Source organism: Tiliqua scincoides, chromosome 5, assembly GCF_035046505.1.
Source record: "Tiliqua scincoides isolate rTilSci1 chromosome 5, rTilSci1.hap2, whole genome shotgun sequence".
Taxonomy (NCBI): Eukaryota; Metazoa; Chordata; class Lepidosauria; order Squamata; family Scincidae; genus Tiliqua; species Tiliqua scincoides.
In genome coordinates, this window is record NC_089825.1 from 3,760,015 (window position 1) to 3,786,381 (window position 26,367).

Below are 26,367 nucleotides of genomic sequence, written 5' to 3' on the forward strand. Positions count from 1 at the left end.
GACTTCAGTGTCCATGCTGGGGATACCAGTGGAAGTGCAGCTCAGTTATTTCTGCCCCAACACTTGTGGTAGGGCACATGATAGACTTGGTGTTTACTACAACCAGACAAGTGGATGGTGATCTGGAAGTGGAGAAGATCAAGATCGCTCCGTTGTCATGAAAAGATCACTGCTTGGTAGTGTTTAGGCCAACTGTGGCACCTTCTCTTTGCAGAGCAAAGGGAATACTTGTATGCCCAGAAGACTGATGGATCAAGAAGGATTCTTTGTCAGGTCTATGTTCTGGATAAGGCAGAAACACAGCCAACAAGGTGGTTCAGGAACAGGTGCAGATTGCTGGAGTCAGCAGGATCAGCAAACACCTGTGACTGCCTCACCCTGGGTGTGGCATAGCCTACACTGATTGGCCACTCCAACTACTTAATGTTTGGTCTGTTGAGCTTCCAGTGCAGCAGTAGGAGTGTAGTAGGAGACTACTGAACTGCTGCCAGTAACGTGGGAGGCTGGATGTGAGTATATACATGTTGTTACTGACCATGGAATGAACTTTGACTGTGTATCTTGGAAAACTGATTTGGATTTGTTGTTTATGAACTGACTGCTCATCGTGCTGACTAGGACTGTTTACTGATTACTCTACCTGTGATAACCCTTGCTCTGAAATATAACCACTGCATTCAAAGAACTCTGCTGGTGTATGCTGTTTTATGTGCCTGCTCATCCAAGGTTCCATACAACTCTTTACCAGACAAAAGGTTGCAACTCTAACATTCTTGAGCTATGGGGAATTTTCCCATTCCCATGGCTGGTGAGTCAGACAATGCCCCACTCAGCCCCTGGAATGGGGGAAATGACCAAAGCCATGGATCTTGCCCTCCAAGATAATCAAGGGGGTAGCCTCCTACATATTGCCACTCATCCAAATTCAGTCAAGGGTAAAGACATAGGATTTTCTCTGTGGTGGCAACACAACTTTGGAATTCCATCTTTTCTGAACTTGCTTGTTTGTTTGGATTTGTTCAGTGTGTATCAACGCTTCAGCCTACCAATACGTCTGGCATGATGTATCTTGGTTCCTTGACAAATTCCACAAACGAGTTATGCACAGCATGAAGCAGGACCTCCTTCTGTCTATGAATGGTTAGTGGTTCCAATGAGTCCTCTCCTCCCACTCTCTCCAGATCATGTGTAATGTTACAAATCCCAATTATGTACCCCCTATTACCAAATTACCCTGTACCAAGTCAGATCACTGACCCATCTAGCCCAATATTATCTAATCCAACCGCAGGTCACCAGGATCTCAGGCATATCTCTTATGTCATCTGCTACCTTATTACCATCACTTGTCATGTGTTATCCTTGGCAATTGAAGGGATGGAAGACTGAGACCTTCTGCATGCAAAGCATGGGCTCTGCCACCAAGCTACAGCCCTTCCCTGCTTCTCACAGAAATGATGCTAACCACATATCCTCTCCATGGAGGTGAACATCTTTCTTACCAAGTTCAATGGTGCTGAAGAGTTTGCTTTCTCCAACATTCAACAATCTTTCATGGCAAGAAATGGATCATGATTCTGTCAAGGATTTGTACAAGCCCCACACCCAAAAGGTAATACAATTCACTGCCACCAAGCCTCCTATTAAAATGTGACATTAAGACAAACACTGCAAAAGCAAAGCAGAGATTTTGCAGCCTCACACCTACCTTTCTACTAAGGTGAGACACTGTGTTGACTCTCACCAATCTGCGCTTCCTGTATTTGCAAACTGGACGGATTCTAGCAGCAACACAGCTGTTGTCCAGGGAAGAAGATGTAGCAGGCAGACTGTTAATTTCCTTGGGTTTCTTAAGAATCCTGTCAGAACCCACGCCATCTTGGAAATTGTTGCTGGTGGAGCATGTGTTGAAACTGCAGCCAAAATTAAGAAATTCACACACTGAGAATTGCCCTGAAAAGGGAATGCAAACATTCAATACTATAATTTTGCAGATTATCTCACAGCACACATTCTTGGACAAATTCCTCAGACAAAACAGTCGACTTGCCTAGTTTCATTTCTCCCAGTAGGGCTAACAGTTATACAAAACCTTAACTTTGACCATACTCTCTCAATCAAAACTGTAAAATTCTGGGGGGAAACTTGATTGAACAGAATGGTGGTAAACACTGTGTGCATTTTCATGTTACACAAAAACATCCAACAACTTTGTGCCTCTGTCCTTCAGGAACTCCTAGCCCAAGCAAATCCTAACAAGTTACAGAATGACATTTATGCATATTTTTGTTTCAGGAACTTGAACAGTGATAGAGGCTTCTTAAGACAAGAGACTAAGATTTTTTTTTCATACAATCAAACTTTCTAATATCTTCTTCAAAATACCTGGGAAGGAGGTTAGAATAAAACCTATCAGCCAAAGAACTTTATGCAACAAAATTGTGATTCTTACCCCAGGGGAATCTCAAATGTTACCATAAATATTAATTTTCCCAGTTTTTGAGTTTTTTTCCTCCCTGAGTCAGGAAAAAGAAACTGAAAACAAAGACTTCCACTTGTGCTTCCATGGCTCTGACACATAGGTCACCCCATGTAACTCTACCCAATTTCACCAAGTACCACCTACTCTAGTGTAAGGATAGCCAATAAAGGCTTCCCCACTTGCTAGCATGTCCCACCTATTCAATGCAAGAAAACTGTAAGGCTGAAGATACATCCATACCAGCTTCAGAACAGCTCAGACTTAGGTGAAGAAACACCCCTCCTTACAGTACTAAAAATGTACCAATATTTCTGAGTAGCCATTTTTTCTCCTTAAACTTAACTTGTGACATGCTTTCAGGACATGCTATTCTGCCAACCAACATTCTTGAAAGTCACAAGACCTAATCTGCAAAGATGCCAACCCAAACAGTAGTTGTGGTTAGAGCAGCAGCAGGAAAAAGAGCAGGCCTGACAGAGGACATCACCTTCATTCTACCCACTATCAGGAGCAGTAGTGGGGCTGCTGCATTGGCAAGGGCTGGGCCCAGGACAGTAGTCAGCCTATTCACTCAAGCCTCTTTTGATCCCGGGGCTGCACTGCCTCCAAGTTCAGACTGAGGAGACACCACAACCTGGGTAATAGTTTCAAACAGAGTGAAGAAAAGAGAGTTTGGGAGGCTGAGGGTGCTATGCAATGGGTACTATGGCTTGAGCTTCCTGCCAGCCCTACTAAGCCCAGATGAAACAGCCTCCTGAGACACCCTGGCAGCCCATGGGGTACCACCTGCACTGAAGCAAGCAGGTGGGCAGAGAAACAGCCCAGTGAGAAAAACAGTTCTGCCTTGCTCTTAGCATCAGTCTCTGGGGCCCCATCTCCTTCCACTAGACATGCACCACCATTCAACTTTCTGAGTGACTTCTCCCAACTTCTGTTAGTTCCATGGACGTGACTTACACACATACTCGAATTCAAAGACAGGATGACTCAGCACAGCCTCAAGGTTTATAACAACCTAAAACAGAAAGACATCACCAACACACAAGTCCTTTCAAAAATAATTCCAGTGCACTAATAAAGCCTTGGTTCCCCAGGTCAAACGCATCATCCCTGCCAAAGGCAGAGTCTTAATGCACAAAATGTACCAAGCACCACCGAACTTGCAAGTTTCTTCTCTTTGACCTCTCCATGCATATGGGCAAAATGTAATCACTCATTTGTGAGGATAAAACACAAGCGGTGGGGGCCCCCATATCCATGGGACTGATATCTGCTGTTTCAACCAACCACAGATTGAAAATATTCAAAAAAAAATCCAGAAACTTCTTGAAAACTGTTGCACAGTGCCCCCTTGTTTCCTCCTTCCTTCCTCCTCCTTTGAAGCACACCATGTGCAGGTCTAGTGGGTTGAGCCTCCATTTGCCTGAAGATAACATCCGAAGGTCGCCAGTTCAAGGCCACCAGCACCGTGTGACCTTGAAGCAGCTGACAAGCTGAGCAGATGGAGGCCAGAATGTGCGACCAGATCAAGAAAGAAACATCTGAATGTTGTGGTTTCTTGAAATATAGAAACCTTCTTTCAAATTGTAAAAATCCCTACAGGGATTTAAATTGCCTGCCTAGGTAAACCGCCTTGAATAAAGTCTAAGGAAAAATCTGAGGACCAAGAAAGGCGGTATAGAAATACCTGTATTATTATTATGTGCGACTGAAGGCTTTGGCTCGCCTCGATCACTGCACTCAGCTGCACCAGCACTCTGCTTAATTGCTGTGCTTCCCTCTGTGCCTCTCGCAGAGCCTCACCTTGCAGCTCCCTCCAGGCCAGAAATTGCAAATACTGTATTTAGGGTTTGCTACGAGGGTCGCCCAGAAAGTAATGCACCACATTTTTTTTCTCAGCCTACAGTAATGGTACGAATGCGAAACTTTAGATATACATTATTTGAATTTTCAGGAGTGCGCACACAAATTTTTGGTTTCTTCAGACAGACAGTGTAGCTGCAGCAGTGTTTCAAAATGGCGTCTGTAAGTGATGTACGTTACAAGCAGCGTGTCGTCATTGAATTTCTCACTGCGGAGAAAGAAACTGTTGGGAACATTCACAAACGTTTGTGTACAGTTTATGAAGAATCTGCAGTCGACCGAAGTACAGTTAGTCGCTGGGCACAGAGGGTGAGGCCATTAGAAGGCGGTTCGGCAGAGCTCCAAGATTTGCAGCGTTTGGGGCGGCCATCCACGGCTGTCACACCTGACAAGACGCAGCTTGCTGATGTGCTCATTCGCGAGGACCGACGCATAACGACTAGGCAGTTGGCGCTGAAGCTGTCAATCAGCAAAGGAAGTGTGGATGCAATCATCCGTGCTCTTGATTACTCAAAAGTGTGTGCACGATGGGTTCCGCACTGTCTTACGGTGGACCACAAATCTCTCAGAAAAAACATTTCTTCTGAGTTGCTGAAACATTTTGAAGATGAGGGGGAAGCGTTCTTGTCCAGGATTGTGACAGGTGATGAAACCTGGGTTCACCATTTTGAGTCCAAAACAAAACGACAGTCGATGGAATGGTGTCTTCCTCAATCTCCACAGAAGAAAAAATTCAAAGCAACTGCTTCTGCCGGTAAGGTCATGATCACTGTGTTTTGGGACTGTGAGGGCGTCATACTCATTGATGTGATGCCAAGAAGCAGCACCATTAATTCTGAAGCTTATGTGAAGACATTAACCAAACTCAAGAAGCGCTTCCAGCGACTTCGGCGCCATAACAACCCAGGTGAATGTTTGATTCAACATGATAACGCTCGGCCTCACACAAGTTTGAGGACTTCGGAACACATCACTAAACAGGGTTGGACTGTGTTACCCCATCCACCCTACAGCCCTGACCTAGCTCCCTCAGACTTCCACTTGTTTGGGCCATTAAAGGATGCCATTCGCAGAAGACATTTTGAGGATGACGAAGAGGTGATTCGCACAGTGAAGAAATGGCTTCGTGACCAGAACAAGGAGTGGTACCGACAGGGCATACATGCCCTTGTGTCTCGCTGGAGGAAGGTCATAGAACTGGACAGAGATTACGTGGAAAAATAGGGAGTGTAGAAGAAACATCATTCTTTCTTGTGTATAAGTTTCATTGTGTTCAATAAATAATTGTTGAAGAAAAAAATGTGGTGCATTACTTTCTGGGCGACCCTCGTATTATCTGCAGTAGGTCATGGAATACCGGGGGGGGCGGGAGAGAGAGAACGGGACATCTGTATTCATAAACAAATCCTGCTGAAATTTGGCTCAAATCAGCAACATCACATACATGTCCATGTCACAAATAATTTTTTCTTAAGCTGCAATATACCCCTTTGGAATTCTGTTCTTCCCATAGCAGGATAGGAAGAATGCTGCAGGCTAGTAACTTCTATGGCTAAATGATACGGCTGCCATGGTCCTTCACTGGCAGACTACATACACTCTTACTTATGAAAGGTTTACAGTTAAAAAAAATAAGCCTTCATACTGCAACATAGTCCTGCTTTTTAGTCACAATATGGTAAACACGTAAGTACAGTGGCGATGGGTGGATATTCTCTTGATCCACTCTGTAAACATTTTGGGAATCGGATTACAGAGGAAGACTTGCCTTTCTCACTTCATTTTGTGCTTTTCAGAAGCCTCTCACAAGGCTTGGTGTGCATCCAAGTTCTTTGGTAAGCCTTCAGAGACTCTAAGAAGCCAGAAGAAGCAAGCCCTGGGAAACACTCTGCCGACTAGCAGCCGATGGCTCATGGACAAGGAAGTGGTCTGCAGACCACATTTTGAGTAGCACTGCTTGAGACAGATGGTGAGAAATGACCCCGGGTCTAATAAATAAAATAATACGATGCCTTATTTAGCCACCTTCAAAAGAGAAACCCTAGAACTCAAGATAGTCTAATGATACAAATGTTATAAGAAGGATCTTGGTAATTTAGAGTTTGAGAGCTCTTCAAACAGTCAAGTCTTTTATGGCTTAGGCAAGAGATACTTGAAGGACTATCCCCTTGTATGAAATAATCAGAAACCCTGAGGTAATCAAGAGGGATGCTCCTACATGTGCTACCATTAATGGAAGCTAGTTTGGAGACTGAAAGGGGGAGGGCCTTTACTGTGGCAACACCATAGCAGTGGAGTTCCCTCCCATTCAAGCTAAGAACTGCTCCCCCCTTGTTGACGTTCCTCTTTGTCTTCTGTTTGGCTGTCTCTTTAATTTCTATTTAGTTTACTTGCTTTATCTCTTGCACACATTGTTTTACTTTATGTAGTTTATTGATTTTTTTCATTTTTGATAGCCACCGTGGGGATTACAGAATACAATTATTTTTTAAATAAAGAAACAAACACTATCAGCAGTGATATTAATCCTGGCACTGCTCCTTCAGTTTGAGTGGAGTCAAAACGTCATATTACAGCGTTCTTTCATGAACCTAAGGACAGATACGCAAGAGAGTGTGCCTACATTGCTGCTCGCAGCAAAGTCCAGCAGACTGCCAGGAGATGTGCTAACGACTACTGGCTCCAGCTCTGCTCCCAGATAGATAGCAGCTGACATGGGCAACATCAAGGGGATGTATGATGGTATCAAGCAGGCCCTAGGTCCAACGCAGAAGAAAATTGCCCCTCTAAAGTCTGCCACAGGTGAGGTCATCCAGGATCGGGTGCAGCAGATGGAACGCTGGGTGCAGCACTACTCTGAACTATATTCCAGAGAAAATGTAGTCACCAAAGAAGCACTGAACAACATTGAGTGCCTGCCTGTGCTGGAGGAGCTTGACAGTGAACCAACCCTAGAAGCACTTCACGTGGCCCTGGACTCCCTTGCCTTTGGCAAGGCACCTGGAAAATGACAGCATCCCTGCTGAAGTCCTAAAGTGCTGCAAAGAGATCATCGTCACTGAGCTGCATGAAATCCTCTGACTCTGCTGGAGAGAAGGTGGAGTACCTCAAGACATGAGGGATGCAAACATCATCACGCTGTACAAGAACAAAGGCGACAGGGGTGACGGCAACAACTACCGTGGCATCTCTCTCCTTAGCGTTGTAGGAAAGTTGTTCGCCCGAGTTGCACTAAAGAGGCTCCAGGTACTTGCAGAGAGCGTTTATCCAGAATCACAGTGCGGATTCCGAGCCAACAGGTCCACCACTGATATGGTATTCTCCCTTAGACAACTGCAGGAGAAATGCAGGGAACAACAACAGCCACTCTTTATAGCCTTCATAGATCTCACAAAGGCTTTCGACCTGGTCAGCAGGGACGGCCTCTTCAAGATTCTCCCCAAGATCGGATGTCCACCCAGGCTCCTCAGCATCATCAGATCCTTCCACAAGGACATGAAGGGCACTGTTGTCTTCAATGGCTCCACATCAGACCCCTTCGACATCCAAAGCGGAGTGAAGCAGGGCTGTGTTATTGCGCCAACCTTGTTTGGGATTTTCTTCGCTGTCCTGCTGAAGCAGGCCTTTGGAACTGCAACAGAAGGCATCTATCTCCGGACCAGATCAGACGGAAAGCTCTTCAACCTCTCCAGACTGAGAGCAAAGTCCAGCTGAAATGTCTGTGTGACTTCCTCTTTGCCAACGATGCAGCTGTCACTACCCACTCTGCCAAAGATCTCCAGCAGCTCATGGATTGTTTTAGCAAGTCCTGCCAAGATTTTGGACTGACAATCAGCCTGAAGAAAACACAGGTCATGGTTCAGGATGTGGACTCACCTCCCTGCATTACAACCTCTGCGCATGAACTGGAGGTTGTCCATGACTTTGTGTAACTTGGCTCAACTATCTCTGACACTCTTTCTCTCGATACTGAGCTAAACAAACGCATCGGTAAAGTAGCTACCACATTTTCCAGACTCACAAAGAGAGTCTGGTCCAATAAGAAGCAGACGGAACATACCAAGATCCAGGTCTACAGAGCCTGCGTACTGAGTACACTTTTGTACTGCAGTGAGTCATGGACTCTTTGCTCACAACAGGAGAGGAAACTGAACGTTTTCCACATGCGCTGCCTCCGACGCATTCTCGGCATCACCTGGCAGGACAAAATTCCAAACAACACAGTCCTGGAATGTGCTGGAATCCCTAGCATGTATGCACTGCTGAAACAGAGACGCCTGCGTTGGCTCGGTCATGTCATGAGAATGGATGATGGCCTGATCCCAAAAGATCTCCTCTATGGAGAACTCGTGCAAGGAAAGCGCCCTATAGGTAGACCACAGCTGCGATACAAGGACATCTGCAAGAGGGATCTGAAGGCCTTAGGAGTGGACCTCAACAAGTGGGAAACCCTGGCCTCTGAGCGGTCCGCTTAGAGGCAGGCTGTGCAGCATGGCCTTTCCCAGTTTGAAGAGAAACTTGGCCAACAGACCGAGGCAAAGAAGGAAGGCCCATAGCCAGGGAGACAGACCAGGGACAGACTGCACTTGCTCCCAGTGTGGAAGGGATTGTCACTCCCGAATTGGCCTTTTCAGCCACACTAGACGCTGTTCCAGAACCACCATTCAGAGCGCGATACCATAGTCTTTCAAGACTGAAGGTTGCCAACATGGTGCCTACACCATGAGCTGAGGGCTCTTTCCTAACACCACCAAAAGTTCCTCCACAGCTACATTTCCAAATGAAATTGTACAGAAGGAAAACTAGGCAACGCCTTCCCACAGTGTCCAGTGTGGATTCCAAGATGATGACCCCACACTTCAACAAGTTAAAGAGTGTGAACTTCCCAACAAATCTCTTTAAAAAACTATGTATTCATTTCAACTTGGACCTGAAGACGTTAAAAATCATGACAATTCCGAACAGGAATGTTCTTCCTTCTCCCCCCCCTCCTAATGCATGTCAACATTGTCCTTTTCAATGATGTTGGTATAGGAATAGAATGTTCACTCAACACGACAAATTCCAAACAGCACACTGATCAACCTGTAAGAAAAGAAGGACTAACCAGTTACTTATTCCGTTGACTTGACAGGGTGATGTGCAGGCTTTGGGGGGCTCTGGAGACCCATTGATGGGTGTACAGGAGGGACTTTGACACACAAGGTTTCTTAAAGACTGCGCAAGGTGAGAATTCTGCAAGAGAAAAATAAAATCTCAATCTCATTGAAGTCTGGTGGCAGAATGAATCAAAAAGCTTATTTGTTTGGTGGTTGGAAGCAGGGAAGGAAGGAGGGAGGAAAACACAAAAGCAGCAATTTGCAAGTGAGAAACAAAACTTAAAGAAGCTTGCCATCCTAGTAGGTACAATCCAGAACTATCCTGTCACTCTCAAGCACGTGCACTCAAAAGATCAAGGCACACAGCCACAAACCCAATTTAACTAGGATGAACTCTATCTATCCATAATATACTATATTGGAAGAATTCAGAGCTCCTCAATCACAACTAAACTTAAACTAAAAATGCTAGTAAATTTAGGTAAACCATCTTAATTTTGCCTTTCATCATTCACTATGACAAAATCAATGCAACAATGGTACTTAGGGTTTAACATTTAAAAAAACCACACAAGATGTATATTCTCACCAATATGGTTTAAAATGCCCATCAACATGTTTGTGCCTTTGGCAAAGAAACCTGCCACTTAGTTGTACATATGAAGCTGCCTTATACAGAGTCTGACCATTGCTTCATCTTGCTTAGTCTATACCAGTAGTTCCCAAACTTTTAGCATCAGGATCCACTTTTTAAAACAACTCTATCAGGACTCACACAGGTTTATGTGACTTTTATAAAAAGGTGATCTAGAAAAGAATTATTTAAAAACAACAATAACCCAAAAAAAGATGCTCAAACATTGATCTCCCTGTATTTACACAGGCTTGCAAACAGCAGCTGAGTTTGCAAGGCACTGAGCTCTTTGCAGGGCAAGTAGCAGCAATATGATTTTTCAATAGACTCAGGGCTTGGGGCAATTAGATATCTGATCTTTCCATCACCCATGTTTTCATTGGAAGCTCTGCTCGGCTGCTATGGGACCCACCAAAAATCAGGTCACAATCTTCACTTCGTGAACCACTGCTTTACACTGGCTGGCAGAAGTTCTCCAGGGTTTCAGTGAGGAGTCAGCACTACCCAGAGATGCTGTAATGGCCACCTGCATGCAAAGCAGGTACTCTACCACTGTGCTAGAGCCCTTTCTGAACATTTGTACAATTAAATACCAAGATAAAAGCTGCTTGGCCATTTTTTGCTGATCATCTTTAAAGTATCAGCATCATAGTCTGAACTTCAAAAAACAAAAAATGCTACAAGTCTAGCTATCTGTTTTGGCTTCTATGAGAACGAGGTCTTCTTGAAGCAAAAATGTCTGAACAGTCATGGAACACGAAATGAATAAACCTAGGTGCCAACCTCATGGAAAAACTATTATCAGAGCTACCATATGTTTCTATGCCTTCAAGTCTCTGCTACACTTGCACATAATCTGGTACAATGGTGGCATTCGGAGGAACGTTTTTAAGAAGGTTCTTGGATTTGTAATCCTCTGCACACTTCAGAACAAATTCAACTGAACACAGTTTTACTTCTAAACATGCATACATAGGATTGGGCTGCAACTCTGCAGAGGACGCTTGAGATGGGAGGGGAAGAGAAAAGCATGTCTGTTCATCAGCCAGTGCTGACTGCCAAAGAATGATTTCCAGAACGCACATTCCTGGGAAAACATGCATCTTTCAGTAACAGCTTCTACAGCCTCCCCCAAGATATGCCACTTATTAAGCTCTGCAGAGAATTATTAAGATCACGCAGCACATCATCAACCTTCATCTACCAGCTTTGGAGGACATCTATACATCTCGCTTTCTGCAAAAGTCACATAGTATTCTGAGAGACCACTTCCATCCGACTCATAAGTTCTTTGAACTGTTGCCTTCAGGTAGACGATACAGAACTATTAGAGCAGCACCACATGATTCCTGAACAGTTTTTATCCCACAGCCATAATTACGTTGAATAAGGCAATATAGTTGTTACCATGCTCCTGGGCGTTATGGTCTGTTATACTGTTTTATATTATGATGCATGTTGTACAGAATGTGTGGGTGAGTGTGTAGAGTGTGACTGTTGGAATTGTAGTATACGAGTATTTATGCTTTTATCTCAAAGGTGCATAGATTCCATTGTGCTGTAGCACAATGACAATAAAGTTACTACTACTACTACTACTACTACTAAGGCCTTAGGGATGGACCTCAACAAGTGGGAAACCCTGGCCTCTGAGCGGCCCGCTTGGAGGCAGGCTGTGCAGCATGGCCTTTCCCAGTTTGAAGAGACACTTTGCCAACAGTCTGAGGCTAAGAGGCAAAGAAGGAAGGCCCATAGCCAGGGAGACAGACCAGGGACAGACTGCACTTGCTCCCGGTGTGGAAGGGATTGTCACTCCCGGATTGGCCTTTTCAGCCACACTAGACGCTGTGCCAGAACCACCTTTCAGAGCGCGATACCATAGTCTTTCGAGACTGAAGGTTGCCAATACAAATACTACTACTACTAGAAGACAAACCAGTTTCTCTCAAAACCCTAACTTTGAAAGTACAACTGGAAAGATAATAAGTATTGTGTACAAAACCTAAGGATAACAATTCATAGTGAGAAAGTAATACAGGCGTGCTCCCTTATCCACGGGGGTTCTGCTCCTCTTGCCTCTGAAGGGGTCTCTGATGATGAATGCCAGCATCAAATACTGTATGCCAGCATCAAAATACCCCATATTGCACTTTTGGAGTTTCCATCCTATCAGCATTTGACAAATGAACCAGGAAAACAGCAGATGAAGAGTACAACTGAAAAATATTCATCTCCCACCATCAATGACTATTTGTGCAGCATTATCCACATACATAATGATTGATAAGTAATACAAGCGTGCTCTCTGCCCTCAAGGACTTTATAAACTAAACTCTGAAGTAAGGGAAGGTGATACAAAAAGGAAAGGCGAGCAAAACATTAGCAGTTTTGCTAACTCATTGACTGATCCTGGGATAATTCAGGTTGCAACTTCATGCATGTTCAGTTGAGAGTAAGCCCCACTGACATCCATCCCCGGCCTCTGACAAGCTCAGACTGAGCTCAGAGGGCCCCCCCCCCCCAAAAGAAGACTTCTGGTTTCTCTATGAAACCATAAGTGACATTTTTAAAGTCTTATAATACATTAGTAGGCCTGGGGAAGATCTCACTTTTTTAAACATTTGAGCTTGGCAGAGGTGGAGGATGGATATCCTCTGGCTCTGCTGAGCTCAGAGTCCACTCCAGAGGTGAAGGAAGCAGAACTCCCCCACCTTCAGAGGGGGTCACATGGGGGTGCACATGCTGGGGGGGGTTGACCCAGATAAGTGAATCCACAGATACAGGATACGTGGATATGGGGGGCGTACATGAAGTTCAACAAAGTAAAGCATACATCTAGAGACATGAAGTTCAAAAACACTGAAACAACTTTCTTCCACTTCTCCCTGCTTAGGCATATTTTTCCAATGAAAGAATTGAAAATTTGGGGAACACTGAAAAACTTTTTGTCTGAGCTATTTCCTCTTTTAGAATTAGGAGTGAAATATTATCTAAAACAAGGTTCTAAAAAAACTGTTCTATCAGCCCTTCACTCCTTTGAAATGCTTTCTAATACAGTGTACAGAACTAGACCATTACAATCCCTATATGTTGCACATATGTGCAGCTGTCAAGTCCTCTCAGCAGTTTCGGATTCCTCCACCTTCTGCAGCACATGAAAGATAATAATGAATGTTTGGAAATGCACTTGTTGGACTGTCTCTGTGCTTAAATGTCCGCCAGGGAAAGGACTGGCCCCCTCCTTTGGTCCTCTTTTCTGTGCCTCCCACACCCAGTTCCAGATGCACAATGGCTACCGTCTGCTGCACGGCCCCTGCCCTGCATTCACCCCCAGCTCAGCTTCCAAAGTCCACAAATGTTCCTCTAGGCCAGCGGTTTTCATAAGAACACAAGAACAGCCCCACTGGATCTAGTCCAGCTTCCTGTATCTCACAGCGGCCCAACAAATGCCCCAGGGAGCACAGCCGATAACAAGAGTCCTGCATCCTGGTGCTCTCCCTTGCAATGGCATTCTGACATAGCCCATTTCTAAAATCAGGAGGTTGCACAAACACATCATGGCTTGAAACCCATAATGGATTTTTCCTCCAGAAACTTGTCCAACTCCCTTTTAAAGGCATCCAGGCCAGATGCCGTCACCACATCCTGTGGCAAGGAGTTCCACAGACCAACCACACGCTGAGTAAAGCAATATTTTCTTTTATTTTCAAACTCTCAGGGAGTTTGAAACCCGCAGTAAGTCTTTGCGGGGGCAGGGGGGAGGCAGCAGGGGCAGGAGGGAGGCAGTGATCCCCAGAATTGCATCGCTCAGGGGGATGCAGGGACTGGGGTGCACCCTCCAGTCCCTGCAGAAGCCGTCCCTGGGTGCCAGGAGCCCTGCGCAAGTGCCTGCAGGCTCCCCGGGTCAGGGAAAGTGAGAGTGGAGAGATCGCGCTATGCCTTCGCAAATCAGAAGCGGAGCGCGATCTTTCCGCTCTCACTTTCCCTGACCTGGGGAGCCCTGCAGAGACTAGCGCAAGGCTCCCTGCACCCAGGGATGGCTGCTGCAGGGACTGGAGGGTGCACCCCAGTCCCTGCAGCCCCATCAGAAGGGAAAGTGGAGCGATTGCGCTCCGCTTCCAGTTTAGCGGAGGCGAGGCGTGATCGCCCCACTCTCACTTTCCCTGACCTGGGGAGCCCTGCCGAAGGTCGCGCAAGCTCCCCGCACCCCCAGGTGGCTGCAGGAGGCTTGGGCGAGTGTACCCAAGCCCCTGCAGCCCCCCTGAGTGGCATGATCCTGGGCATTGCACTGCTGCCTCCTCCCTGCCCTCACCCCTTAAGGGGAAAGAGACCAGGAACCTCAGGCTGGGGCGTCGTGACGCCCCAGTTTGAACAACACTGGCCTAATGTTTACATCAGCATTAACATATAAAGGCACCCAGCAAGGTACATAAATGTTTTCCAGCACTGACCCAATGTAATGTGGATTTTAAAGGACCAGACATTACACACTTACAAAACACCTTTCTGCACTACTGGTCCTGACTACAACAAAACTGTCCTCTTTCCCTATATGTACTGACCTGTTTATCTGCATTCTGTAGGAAGAAGGAAGGGACAAGGGGAGATGAGTCACACTGCCTGTCTGCTGTAGTCACCTTCAGATGAGAGGAGGGTGGCAGTACTTTATTTCTCCTAGAATTCACTGTTGCTGTGGAGCCGAATCTCTGTTTCAGCACATCCTCATGCTTGAGATCACCCAGCACAACTGGGCCCTAAGGAATAAAGAGTACATTATTCAAATGAATAAAAGCATATTTGAGAGCCACCACTAGGAATCAGGAGTTGGAAGCTTCCCCTGCCCATGATGTTGAGGGCTTCAACTCCTACAGTGAAAAGGAAAGCCTTATGAGACTATTCTAATCTTCCTTCTACACATATGTGGCAGTCTGTGACCACTGCAAAATGCAAAAGGGGCAATCAGGTAGCCTTGCAGATATGGAGCCTTCTAATCAAGCATTAGAATCTCATCCCAAGTTTTTTCCTTTAAACACAAGATGGACTGCTTTGACACTGCCTAGTGTTTGACATGCTGCAGTCTCTCACTATTTCTTGGGGTGGTGGAGCTCTTAGCTACTTTTTGTTTTCTGTATTTATTTGATTTGTGCCCCACCTTTTTCCCCAAGCACTGAAGGCTGCTAACAATTAAAGTACATAAAACATAATACATTAAAAACTATAAAATACAAATAAAACTATAGACAATAAAAGCCAAGCAGCAGCAATAAAAACCACCAGTAAAAACATCAATTACTAAAAAAAACCAGCGCTCATACCCTCTTATTGGGCATCAAATGTTTTCTGGAATAAAAACTGCCTCCTCTCCCTGCCCCTGCAAGGACTTACTGCGGGGCTTGAACTCCCTTGGAGTTTGAGGACTGCTGCACTACAGTGACAACACCTGGGTTCAGTGGGTGACAATGGTGAAGCAGCTGACCACTCGCTCACACCCCTAGGTCAACACCCTATCTGAGCGAGTGCAGTAGCCTACCAGCACTGCTGGCATCAAAGGATTTATGGTTAAGGCTTCTACTCATGCACACTGACTACAGTTTCTTTCCTCCTCCAGCTCTCACCCAGAAAGTGGGACAAGCACCTGCCTGCTTCCCCTCCCCCTCCCGCCACAAGTTTGTGAGTCAAATAGAATCTGAAAGGATGGCTGGAAACTGTTGAATTCGTTCAGTTTTTATTTATAACCTCTCTCTGAGAGTGCACACTCTTTTAAGATGGGGTGGGGCAGGAATTATTCAACTCATATCTTTTATGCTTCTGTATTGGGGGAGAAACAAAATGGGTTCGTTCATGCATGCATTTTAATTGTTGGCAATGTTCCTAAATCAGGAAGGAAAAAGTAAAAATTTCTCAGTGATTGGCATTAGAGTTTATTGTTAAACAGAATCCCACAAAAAAGATTAACCCAGGAGTTTGCGCCTCTTAACTGAGAGAAAGATAAAAAAATCCTAGTAACAAAAAAAGATGCCACCTCAGTACCTTCTCCTGTCCTGTCCCTTCAGCACTTGGAGTGGTTGAAAGCTGCTCTGTGTGGCCGATCTTTTTTTTTTGCTTCTCCCCTGCTTTCTGAGGGGGAAAAAGGTTAAAAAAGCCATCGGCTGCTCACACAACCACTCCATGCGCCCGTGAAGGGGGGGGTGCAAAACAAGAAAGTACCCCAGCATGACACCCTCTCAATGCAGTGGGGCCGAGAACCCCTTGGTCCCTCCTTAGCTACGCCACTGGACAGCAAATCTCCACATTAACTGAGGGACACCTGCACACTGCGGAAAGGATAACTTAATGGTGAAACAACCAAACATTTGCATTCTGTTTCCCAGCTGGGATTTAGATTTATATTAAAAAGATAAACTGCACATGCAAGTCTGTTGCTAGAATCTGAGGGGAGGTCTTCCCCATGACTTAAGGATGTTGACTCAACCCCTTGGGACAAAGAGATGGGAGGTGCTACAAACAAATGCTGAATGTTATGTTCCAGAGCAACCTCATTAAATTTCCCAAAGTTATCCTCCACCTAAATGCCACAAGGCCACTAAAACAGGGGTGCCCAAACCCCGGCCCTGGGGCCACCTGTGGCCCTCAAGGCCTCTCAATGCAGCCCTCAGGGAGCCTCCAGTCTCCAATGAGCCTCTGGCCCTCCGGAGATTTGTTGGAGCCCATGCTGACACTACGCAACTGCTCTCAGCATGAGGGTGACTGTTTGACCTCTTGAGTGAGTTGTGGGATGAGGGCTCCCTCCACTGCTTGTTTCACATCTGTGATGCAGTAGCAACAGCAAGGAAAGGCCAGCCTTGCTTTGTGCAAGGCCTTTATAGGCCTTGAGTTATTGCAAGACTTTCATTCATTCATATAAGTTCATCTTTAATATACTCATTTATGTAAACTTATTCAAATTTTAAATGTAAATTAATTCTTTTCCCCCCCCCCCCGGCCCCTGACACAGTGTCAGAGAGACGATGTGGCCCTCCTGCCAAAAACTTTGGACACCCCTGCTCTAAAAGATTCAAATGGGGTTTTCTTCTCAAGCATGTGCTGAATTGGTACACATTGTTAAACAACTTTACAATGGGCCCCCAATATCTGCAGGGAATCTGTTCCAGGCGGTGTACATTTTCAAAGTGGACTCACAAACTCACCTGTCATGGGTGCACAAGTTGATGCAGGGTGCTATAGCTGTGGGCGCATAGCGCTCTTCCCAGCTCAAAGTCCAAAAAGGGAGCAACAAAGGCCATGGCAGAGCAAAGAGAGCAGAACAGAGACTCGGCAGATCACATGGGCCGGTGAAAACACTCGAGCACATGTGGAGACGGCCAAAATAAGATGGAGTGGCACATTCAAGATGAAGCACGTGAAAAGTGGCATGTGATCTGCTGGAGGTTGGCCACTTCCCAAAACACCCTTGTCCTGGGAGAACAGCTGCAATGAAGTGGTGGTTCTTCAAAAATTCAACTTTTACTTTCAAACTCTTCTGATAATGCTATCCCAAACTTTTTTAATGACAGAGCCTTTTACCAATCAAACAAATCAAGCAAAATTTGGAAACTACCTCTAATTCAGAACTGCTCAAATGGGAGGCTTCAGAATTTCAAATGTGAGGCTTCGTCATTAGGCATATCAATTGCACCACTTTATTTTTATGGCCAGAAAAAAAGGCAGATAAGAATTGGATTTCTATGGAAATCCCAGTAAAATGGAAGGCATTCATTTCAAAATCACAAAATGATTCCCACTTATGCTGCTACCCATTTTTAAAGCAGCACTGGAAAGTCTAGTTCCCGAACTAGTAAATAACTAAAATTCCTGGAAGGCTCTTTGTGTGCTGTCTGAACATAAGACTAGAACGTCAGAGAAAATGAGAAATATACTGCCGAAAGAATAAAAGTTGCTCTACCTTGTTGGCACGCAGTTGCTTATAAACATCTGTCTGCTGCCTTATGCGATACTCCAAGTCAGAAACTTGAGCCTGCAGCCATGTCCACCGACAGATAATGGCTGCTCTCTCCATTGCCCACTGATGTTCTGCAAGATGACATCTGAAAAAGCAAGTATTTGTAAGGTGCTAGACCACTTCTCAGTCCAAGTATTCCCTATGTATTTGAAATAACATGGGCAGATGAGCTACGGTGTAGCTATAAATAAAGTCAATGCTTCTCAGAGAAGTTCCAGAGTACTTATCAAGCCATAAACATAAACAAGTCCCTAAAATATGCACTCACCCTGTCAGTATTAAAGCCCCATTATAAATGAATATCTCCCTTGTGAAAAAAGCAAAGGAAGCTACTTATGAATAACAAATTCTCATCTTTATTGGTTTAATAAAGACAGTTTATTAACCCAAACACACAAGAAGAGCCCCACTTTAAAATGTTCTTCCATCCCACAAGCACCACTACATTGTGAAAATATTGTAATGGGAACCCAGTAACACACTGTTCTGTGGTCATCCCAAGTTGATGTTTCTGCTACAAAACTCATTTCCCTCTCTAAAAAGTACCTATTTTAAAGCTCATGGTTTGCACAATGTTCTAATTACAAAACACAAATTCTGGAGTCTTTCCTCTACAAACTTCCACAATATTAAACTGCTGTTTCTTGCCAAGAAACCTCCGACGCTTGTAGCCACATCACAGGTTGGTTTTTCAAAAAAAAAATTTCCAAAATCTTCAAGAATTCCAGAAATTTTACATCTCTACTATGGACTGATCCAGCGGGACTCTTCTTATGTTCTTAATATTTTTTTAAAGGATTAAAAAAATTCAGTTGTGAATCGAAAGCTAAGAGGGTGGAATTCACTGCCACACAATATGGTGATGGGTGCTAGCTTTGACAACAAGGAGACAGAGCCCTGCTGTGTTACAAATTTATCAAGAACTATTGTTCCATAAGCTAAATGGAACCTCTACATTCAGAGGCTTCATGCTTCTGGATGTCATACAGCAGGGCAACCTCTTGCCTTCATATCCTCCTTGAAGGTAGCCAGCTAACTGCTGTTAAACCCTCTATTTCAGTGGTTCCTGAGCTTTCTAGCACTGGAACCCACTTTTTAATCTTTAAGGGCTGCCCCACATATTGTGCATTGCAATAGTCAAGTCTTGAGGTCATAACAACCTTCTGAGATCAGTAAGTCAGAAAAGACTAGAAGTAGTACCCTCAAATCCCAACCCAATCAACCTCATATGCCAACGTATTAGGCATAAGACAGATTGCATGGCCACATACTACTCAGCAGCAAATCCTATACATGCTGCAAAACACATTGCCGTCAAGTGTCTTCTACAACCAGAGCAGAGTATAAATTGCCCAGCTCTCCTTCCAATTTTCTCAAAAAATGCTTCAAGAACGATTACATTATAACTGGAAAGTGCAAAACTATGGCTGTTAAATAGAGATAGGCAGACAAGAATTCTGGAAATTACTTTTTGCCAGTGTCTTGGTAGGTATAAGTGCAAAATGGGACACTAGGTAGGTGATTTAGTTGGCAACCTTCAGTCTCAAAAGATTATGGTATTGCGCTCTGAATGGTGGTTCTGGAACAGCGTCTAGTGTGGCTGAAGAGGCCAATTCGGGAGTGACAATCCCTTCCACACTGGGAGCAAGTGCAGTCTGTCCCTGGTCTGTCTCCCTGGCTATGAGCCTTCCTTTTTTGCCTCTTTGCCTCGGTCTATTGGCCAAGTGTCTCTTCAAACTGGGAGAGGCCATGCTGCACAGCCTGCCTCCAAGCAGGCCGCTCAGAGGCCAGGGTTTCCCACCTGTTGAGGTCCAACTCCTAAGGCCTTCAGATCCCTCTTGCAGATGTATCTCAGCTGTGGTCTACCTAAGGGTGCTTTCCCTGCACGAGTTCTCCACAGAGGAGATCCTTTGGGATCCGGCCATCATCCATTCTCACAACATGACCGAGCCAACGCAGGCGCCTCTGTTTCAGCAGTGCATACATGCTAGGGATTCCAGCTCGTTCCAGGACTCTGTTGTTTGGAACTTTGTCCTGCCAGGTGATGCCAAGGATGCATCAAAGGCAGCGCATGTGGAAAGCCTTCCATTTCCTCTCCTGTTGTGACTGAAGAGTCCATGACTCGCTGCAGTCCTCCGTTGGCCTCGCCCCTGCTCTCCCTCTGCAGTTCCCCATTGCCGACAACCCCTTCTCTCGCCCTGCGGTATTCCATCCCCCACAATCTCCCTTCCTGCCCCTCCACTCCTGCCTCATGCCCCGGGGGCTGGGGATAAGAACAGGCCCTCAGTTTGGCTGAACTTACAAGAAGTAGGTTAAGCAAGTTACAAAATTGTAGCCTGTACAATTATTTGCACATATTGGTTGTTTACACACAGAAAGAAACAGAGAACAAAAGAACATAAGAACAGCCCCACTGGATCAGGCCACAGGCCCATCTACTCCAACTTCCTGTATCTCACAGCGGCCCAACAAATGCCCCAGGGAGCACACCAGACAACAAGGGACCTGCATCCTGGTGCCCTCCCTTGCATCTGGCATTCTGACATAGCCCACTTCTAAAATCAGGAGGTTGCACATACGCATCGTGGCTTATAACCCGTAATGGATTTTTCCTCCAGAAACTTGTCCAATCCCCTTTTAAAGGCGTCCGGGTCAGATGCCGTCACCACATTCTGTGGCAAGGAGTTCCACAGACCAACCACACGCTGAGTAAAGAAATATTTTCTTTTGTCTGTTCTCACTCTCCCAACACTCAATTTGAGTGGATGTCCCCTGGTTCTGGTGTTATGTGAGAGTGTAAAGAGCATCTCTCTATCCACTCTGTCCAACCCTGCATAATTTTGTATATCTCAATCATGTCCCCCCTCAGGCGCCTCTTTTCTAGGCTGAAGAGGCCCAAACGCTGTAGCCTTTCCTCATAAGGAAGATGCCCCAGCCCAGCAATCATCTTATTCGCTCTCTTTTGCACCTTTTCCATTTCCACTATGTCTTTTTTGAGATGTGGCGACCAGAACTGGACACAATACTCCAGGTATGGCTTTACCATCGATTTGCACAACGGCATTATAATATTAGCTGTTCTGTCAATATGAGGATAATTGAAGTCCCCCACGATTACAACCCTGTCCCTCCTTGTCGCCTCCCTGATCTGTTTCTTCATTTCAAGGCCCCTTCCGGTTTCTGGTCTGGAGGACTACAGTACGCCCCCAGTATTACATCGCTCCACAGGCCTGGTAATGTAACCCACAGAGATTCTACGGTGGTGTCGGACCCACCTTCAATCTCTACTTTGCTGGATTCTATCCCTTCCTTAACATAAAAAGTCACCCCACCTCCAACACGCCCCTCCCTGTCCCTCCTATAGTTTATAGCCCGGGATTGCAGTATCCCACTGATTCCCCGCGTTCCTCCAGTTTCCGTTATGACCCCTATGTCAATGTTTTCCCTAGTCACCAGACATTCCAGTTCTCCCATCTTTGCTTGGAGACTTCAGGCATTTGCATAAAAGCATTTGTACATGGAATGCCCCAAGATGGGCTGCTTATTCGCTCCTTTGTCTCCGCATCCTGTCATTGTGCCAATCTGTCTATCACATCCCATCACGCTACCATTCCCAATTTCTTCTCCTACGCTGCCTTTGTCTTGTTGTTCTCTAATCTCCCCATCCTCATCCCATAGGGATGAGGAGTCCCGAACCGAATGCCCCTCAGCTCCTGCCGGCCTTCCCCCAGGGATCAGTTTAAAAGCTGCTCTGCCACCTTTTTAATGTTATGCGCCAGCAGTCTGGTTCCATTCTGGTTCAAGTGAAGCCTGTCCCTCTTGTACAGGCCCCGCTTGTCCCAAAACGTTCCCCAGTGCCTAATGAATCTAAACCCCTCCTCCCTACACCACCGTCTCATCCACACACTGAGACCCCTGCTCTCCGCTTGGCTAGCTGGCACTGCGTGTGGAAAAGGTAGCGCTTCAGAGAATGCTACCTTTGAGGTCCTGGCTTTCAGCTTCCTACCTAAAAGCCTAAATTTGGCCCCCAGCTACACTTGCCCACATCGTTGGTGCCGACATGCACCACAACCGCTACCTCCTCCCCAGCACTGTCTACTAGCCTGTCTAGACGAGAAGTGATGTCCACAACCTTCGCACCAGGCAGGCAAGTCGCCATGCAGTCCTCACATCCGTTGCAAACCTCTATGTTTCTAATAATTGAATCCTCCACTACAAGAAGCCCCCGACCCCCCTCCTGCCGAGGAGTATCCTGAGTGCGTTCAGATACGGGCCCGTCCCCTGGAGAAGGGGTCCCCCCTAGGGGATTGTTTCCCTCCTCTCCAGGATGACGTCCTTCAGCCCTGCGACTTCCCACCCGGGCAGCTGAGAAAGAGAGAGTTGTGTATTCTGCTCAATTTACCACTCATGCTCCAAACAAGGCTAAACTAAACTTTGAATTTGGTTCCCAAGAGCCATGGAAGACATAAAAGTTCAAACCATTGAGAATGCAGGTAGGCAGAAAGTAGCTCAAGAGTTACCTTTTGCCCACTCCTGCTGTGAAGCACTAGAAATAATTTAATAAGAAATGACTAGGACAAATGTATGGTTCTTCAAGATAACTCTCAAAACTCAAGGATTATTTAAAAAAACAAAAAACAAGAGCCAGAAGTTTGCCAATAAACTACTAGACATTGTGAAGAACTCAGCCTCTGAACAATCCAACCCACAGGAAGAGAGGATATGTTGCTTTAGCCTTGAGAAAGGAACACTTTTCCCAATCAGAAGCAGTAGTTGCACTTGAACATATGCCCTGAAACTGCTCGCTCTGCAGCGATCTCCAGTTCTTTAACTTACCACATAAAAGTTAAACAAGTTTCTCTTACTCCAGAGAAAGATATCCTTACTCAAAGACAGGGGTCTCCAAACCCCTGGGGCCAAGTGCAGCCCATGGCCAGCCTCTGGTCCCCTGAGAGCCTCTGGCCCAGCTGATCAAACACAACCAGAGCTGCACTTGAGGGGTGGGGGAATGGGGGTCCATTTATGTGTGTGCTTTATTTCTGTGCTGTGTGTTGGTACTTGCAGAAATACCGGAAATTTGAGCCCATTCATTAATTTATTCATTCATCTAAGTTCCATCCCTAATGCATTTATTTGAACTTTTAATTTTTTTTCCAGCCTTCAACATTAAAACTAAACTAAACTAAAATAATAAGACAAACACAAGATTTTTGTAGAACTTTCACCTTTCCATGCAATCTTAGTAAACAGAGGTGATGGTACAGTCAGATTCATCATGGTTTCATTGCTCAGTTAGCTATTATTTTCCATTCTTCCATGAACTCCCACTGTTGGAGCTCAGACTTAAGACAATAATAATATCCTCTCAAAAGACAGAGTAAGCCACAGATGTCCTTTTTTCTCACCATACAGCTAGATTAACATGTCACACTATAGATATACTCAAAACTCAGACATACCCAGGTTCCAAACAAGCTTAGTTAAGGGACCTTAGACTATATCAGCAGTTCATTAAACATATAGCAGGGCTTCAACTTATAGAGTCAAAGGTTTGTTTACATTATTTATATTATACCACATATTCCTGTACCTTAAACAACCAATGAGTAAATTAAGAGTCAAAAGTGACTTAAAAAGAAGAGGCAAATAAAGAAAGTGGCTTCTTAGTTCCCCTTCAACTCAGGACCATAGCAGCAATACTGAAATTGCAAGCAGACCGAGTCCCATGCAAACAATACAAACTGAATTCCAAGAGATAGTGAAAAAAGAAACATACAAGAAATGTAGTAAAATTTCTGCTCTCTATAGACAAAAACTGCCAATTCAGAAAAATTCTGAGTCAACAATTTTGCATTATCTTTGACTGTGTGGACTAGTTCTCAGTGAACTGCACAATGCTATAGTTCCCAAACTGCATGCCACAGTACTGCAGTGAACACACAGGGCTGCCATAGGGTATTTTAAACTTAAATACAGCTGTTAGGTATTTCTTTTGACCTAGGTACACCATGAAAAATTACTGGCAGTCCAATCCTAACCAACTTTCCAGCACCAATGCAACTGCACAAAAAGTATGTGCACTGTATTCTTGTGGTGGGGGGAGCAGTCATGGAGACCTCCTCAAGGTAAGGGAATGTTTGCTCCTTTACCACAGGGCATAAGCAGAACTGCAATGGCACTGGAAATTTGGTTAGGATTAGGCTGTGGGACACTAAGGGCGCAATCCTAACTCCTTATGTCAGTGCTTTCCAGCACTGACATAAGAGAAATACAGCTCCGAGGTAAGGGAACAAACATTCCCTTACTTTGAGGAGGCCTCTGTGAGTGACACTCAACTGCAGGATGCAGCACATGTCCCACTGGCATCGCTATGCCAGTGCTGGAAAGCATTTACATAAGGGGTTAGGATTACGCCCTAAGGGTGCCACAAACCGAGAAAGTGGGCCAGAGGTTCCCAAACAACATATTCTTTTTCCAAACATATTCTCGCTGTCAATTTCTCCATTTGCAAAACATGAACAGAAGTGTCCTGTTTCACAAGGAGGAATTTTGACCAATTCACATCCAATAAACAATCATCTTACCCATGCCAATATTGACGGCTGAAGAGACATTTGTATGAGAACCAAGTACATTGTACATTTGATTTACGAACTGTTCCCCTGCAACAAGATAATTCCGGTAGCATTTATTGGAAATAATCACATAAGTCAAATGCCTGCTCTACTTACATCTTCTAAGAATGTTGCATCTCACCACAAATGTTGGCATGGCAAGTAAACCGGTCAGTTACCTGACTCATCTGATCGCTTCCTACAGATGTTACCAAAGCAACCAGAGATCTAGCCACACAGGAGTGTGACAGTAACTATTACCATGCTGAGACAGATAGCACTTGCATGGTATTATTCTGTAGATATAAGCATAATGGGACAGAGAAGCACTTCTTTAAATTCCCACTGCATACCCCCAACAGCTTACTTGCTCTACAGTGAGCATCCAAAAATGGAGCACAGAAGGGTGGCAGCTGCCGGAGGAACCAGCCTTCCTTCAACAGCACTGGCTAGAGTGTGGCAAGCTGTGTCAACAGAAACACAGAATAAATCAGGGATGTGCAGTAGATGGGTAGGCAGGTGAGGCAGCAAAGGCAGGTGAAGTGGCAGTGCTGTGCCAGGCATCTGTGCGAGTTTGGAGTGTGTGCTTTGTGGGCGCCTCATACAGCAGCTGTGCTTTTCACAGGACCCTGGTGAGGACCTACTACTCCCCACCGCACGTTCCTGGAGGAAATGCTGCAGAGCAGCCACGTCCTGCCACAGGCAGACGCCACAGCTGCAGGCACTGCAGGGCAGGCTCTTCCGACAACTGCCACAAGAGGACTGCTCCTCCTGGGCATGCCCCACTCCCCGCACCGCTGCCACTTGCAGAAAGGGAACAGGAGCCCCTGAGCGAGGGAGCGGCACCCACGTCCCCCAGACGCGCAGATGGCACCCCTGCCTGGCCCCTGCTGTCCGGGCTGCAGTCCTGCCCACTTTGCGGGACCTGCTCCCGAGCCTCGGGCTCCCAGGCTGCCCTCCCACTCACCTGGGGCGAGCCCCTGACACAAAGGGACGCTCCCGCGCACGCGGCGGAGGCTCACTCACCCCGCCAGGCCGGCCGGGCGCGCGGGCGCGGGCTCAGGGCTCTCGCTGTCGGAGGAGGACGAGGAGCAGCAGGAGGCGCCGGGGGAGGCGGAGGAGGCGCTGGCGCTGTCGGTGGCGTCCGAGTCGCAGGCGCGCTGGGCGGCGCGGAGGCGGGCGGAGGCGTGGGCGGCCAGCTGCCGCAGCTCCGAACCCAGCGCGGCGGGCGAGGGGGCGGCGGCGGCCGGAGAGCGCGAGCTCCGCGCCAATCCGGCCAGCTGCTGCCGGACGTGCCGCTCCACCTGCCGGGCCTGCAGCGCCCGCAGCCGGCGGCACAGGCTCCGCGCCCGGCCCCACAGCGCGGCCTGCCGGGCCCGCGCCTCCGCCGGCCGCCGCCGCCACCGCCCTTCCGCAGCCGCCGCCATGAGGTGAGCCGTCGCCTCAGGGCAGGGCGGGCCGCGCGGCCTCAGGGCGGGCCCGGACTCTCCATGGGCGCGCCCGCCACGGGGACGGGCGCGCGCTCACTCTAGGCTTCGCCTCGCCGCGGCGCGCGCATGCGCAGAGGAGCGCGGCCAACCCTCGTGCGCCAACACTAGACCCGAGACGGTCCGGCTGGGCCGCCAGCCGGGGACGGGAGGGGAGCGGAGGACGCCCCACGCATGCGCACCCCGACC

General features: G+C 46.5%; 1 protein-coding gene across 1 annotated transcript in view; it reads right to left on the reverse strand.

The window, feature by feature from the left end:
• LOC136651243 (KAT8 regulatory NSL complex subunit 1-like) overlaps positions 1–26,118 on the reverse strand; it is a 51,615-nt gene extending 25,497 nt beyond the window's left edge. The window contains exons 1-5 of the mRNA XM_066627468.1: positions 25,718–26,118; positions 18,021–18,162; positions 14,641–14,832; positions 9,453–9,580; positions 1,709–1,913 (exon numbers count right to left, since the gene is read on the reverse strand). Coding sequence (XP_066483565.1) covers positions 1,709–1,913; positions 9,453–9,580; positions 14,641–14,832; positions 18,021–18,162; positions 25,718–26,118 — 1,068 coding nt within the window. The remainder of the gene's footprint in view (positions 1–1,708; positions 1,914–9,452; positions 9,581–14,640; positions 14,833–18,020; positions 18,163–25,717) is intronic.
• Between the last annotated feature and the right edge of the window lie 249 nt (positions 26,119–26,367).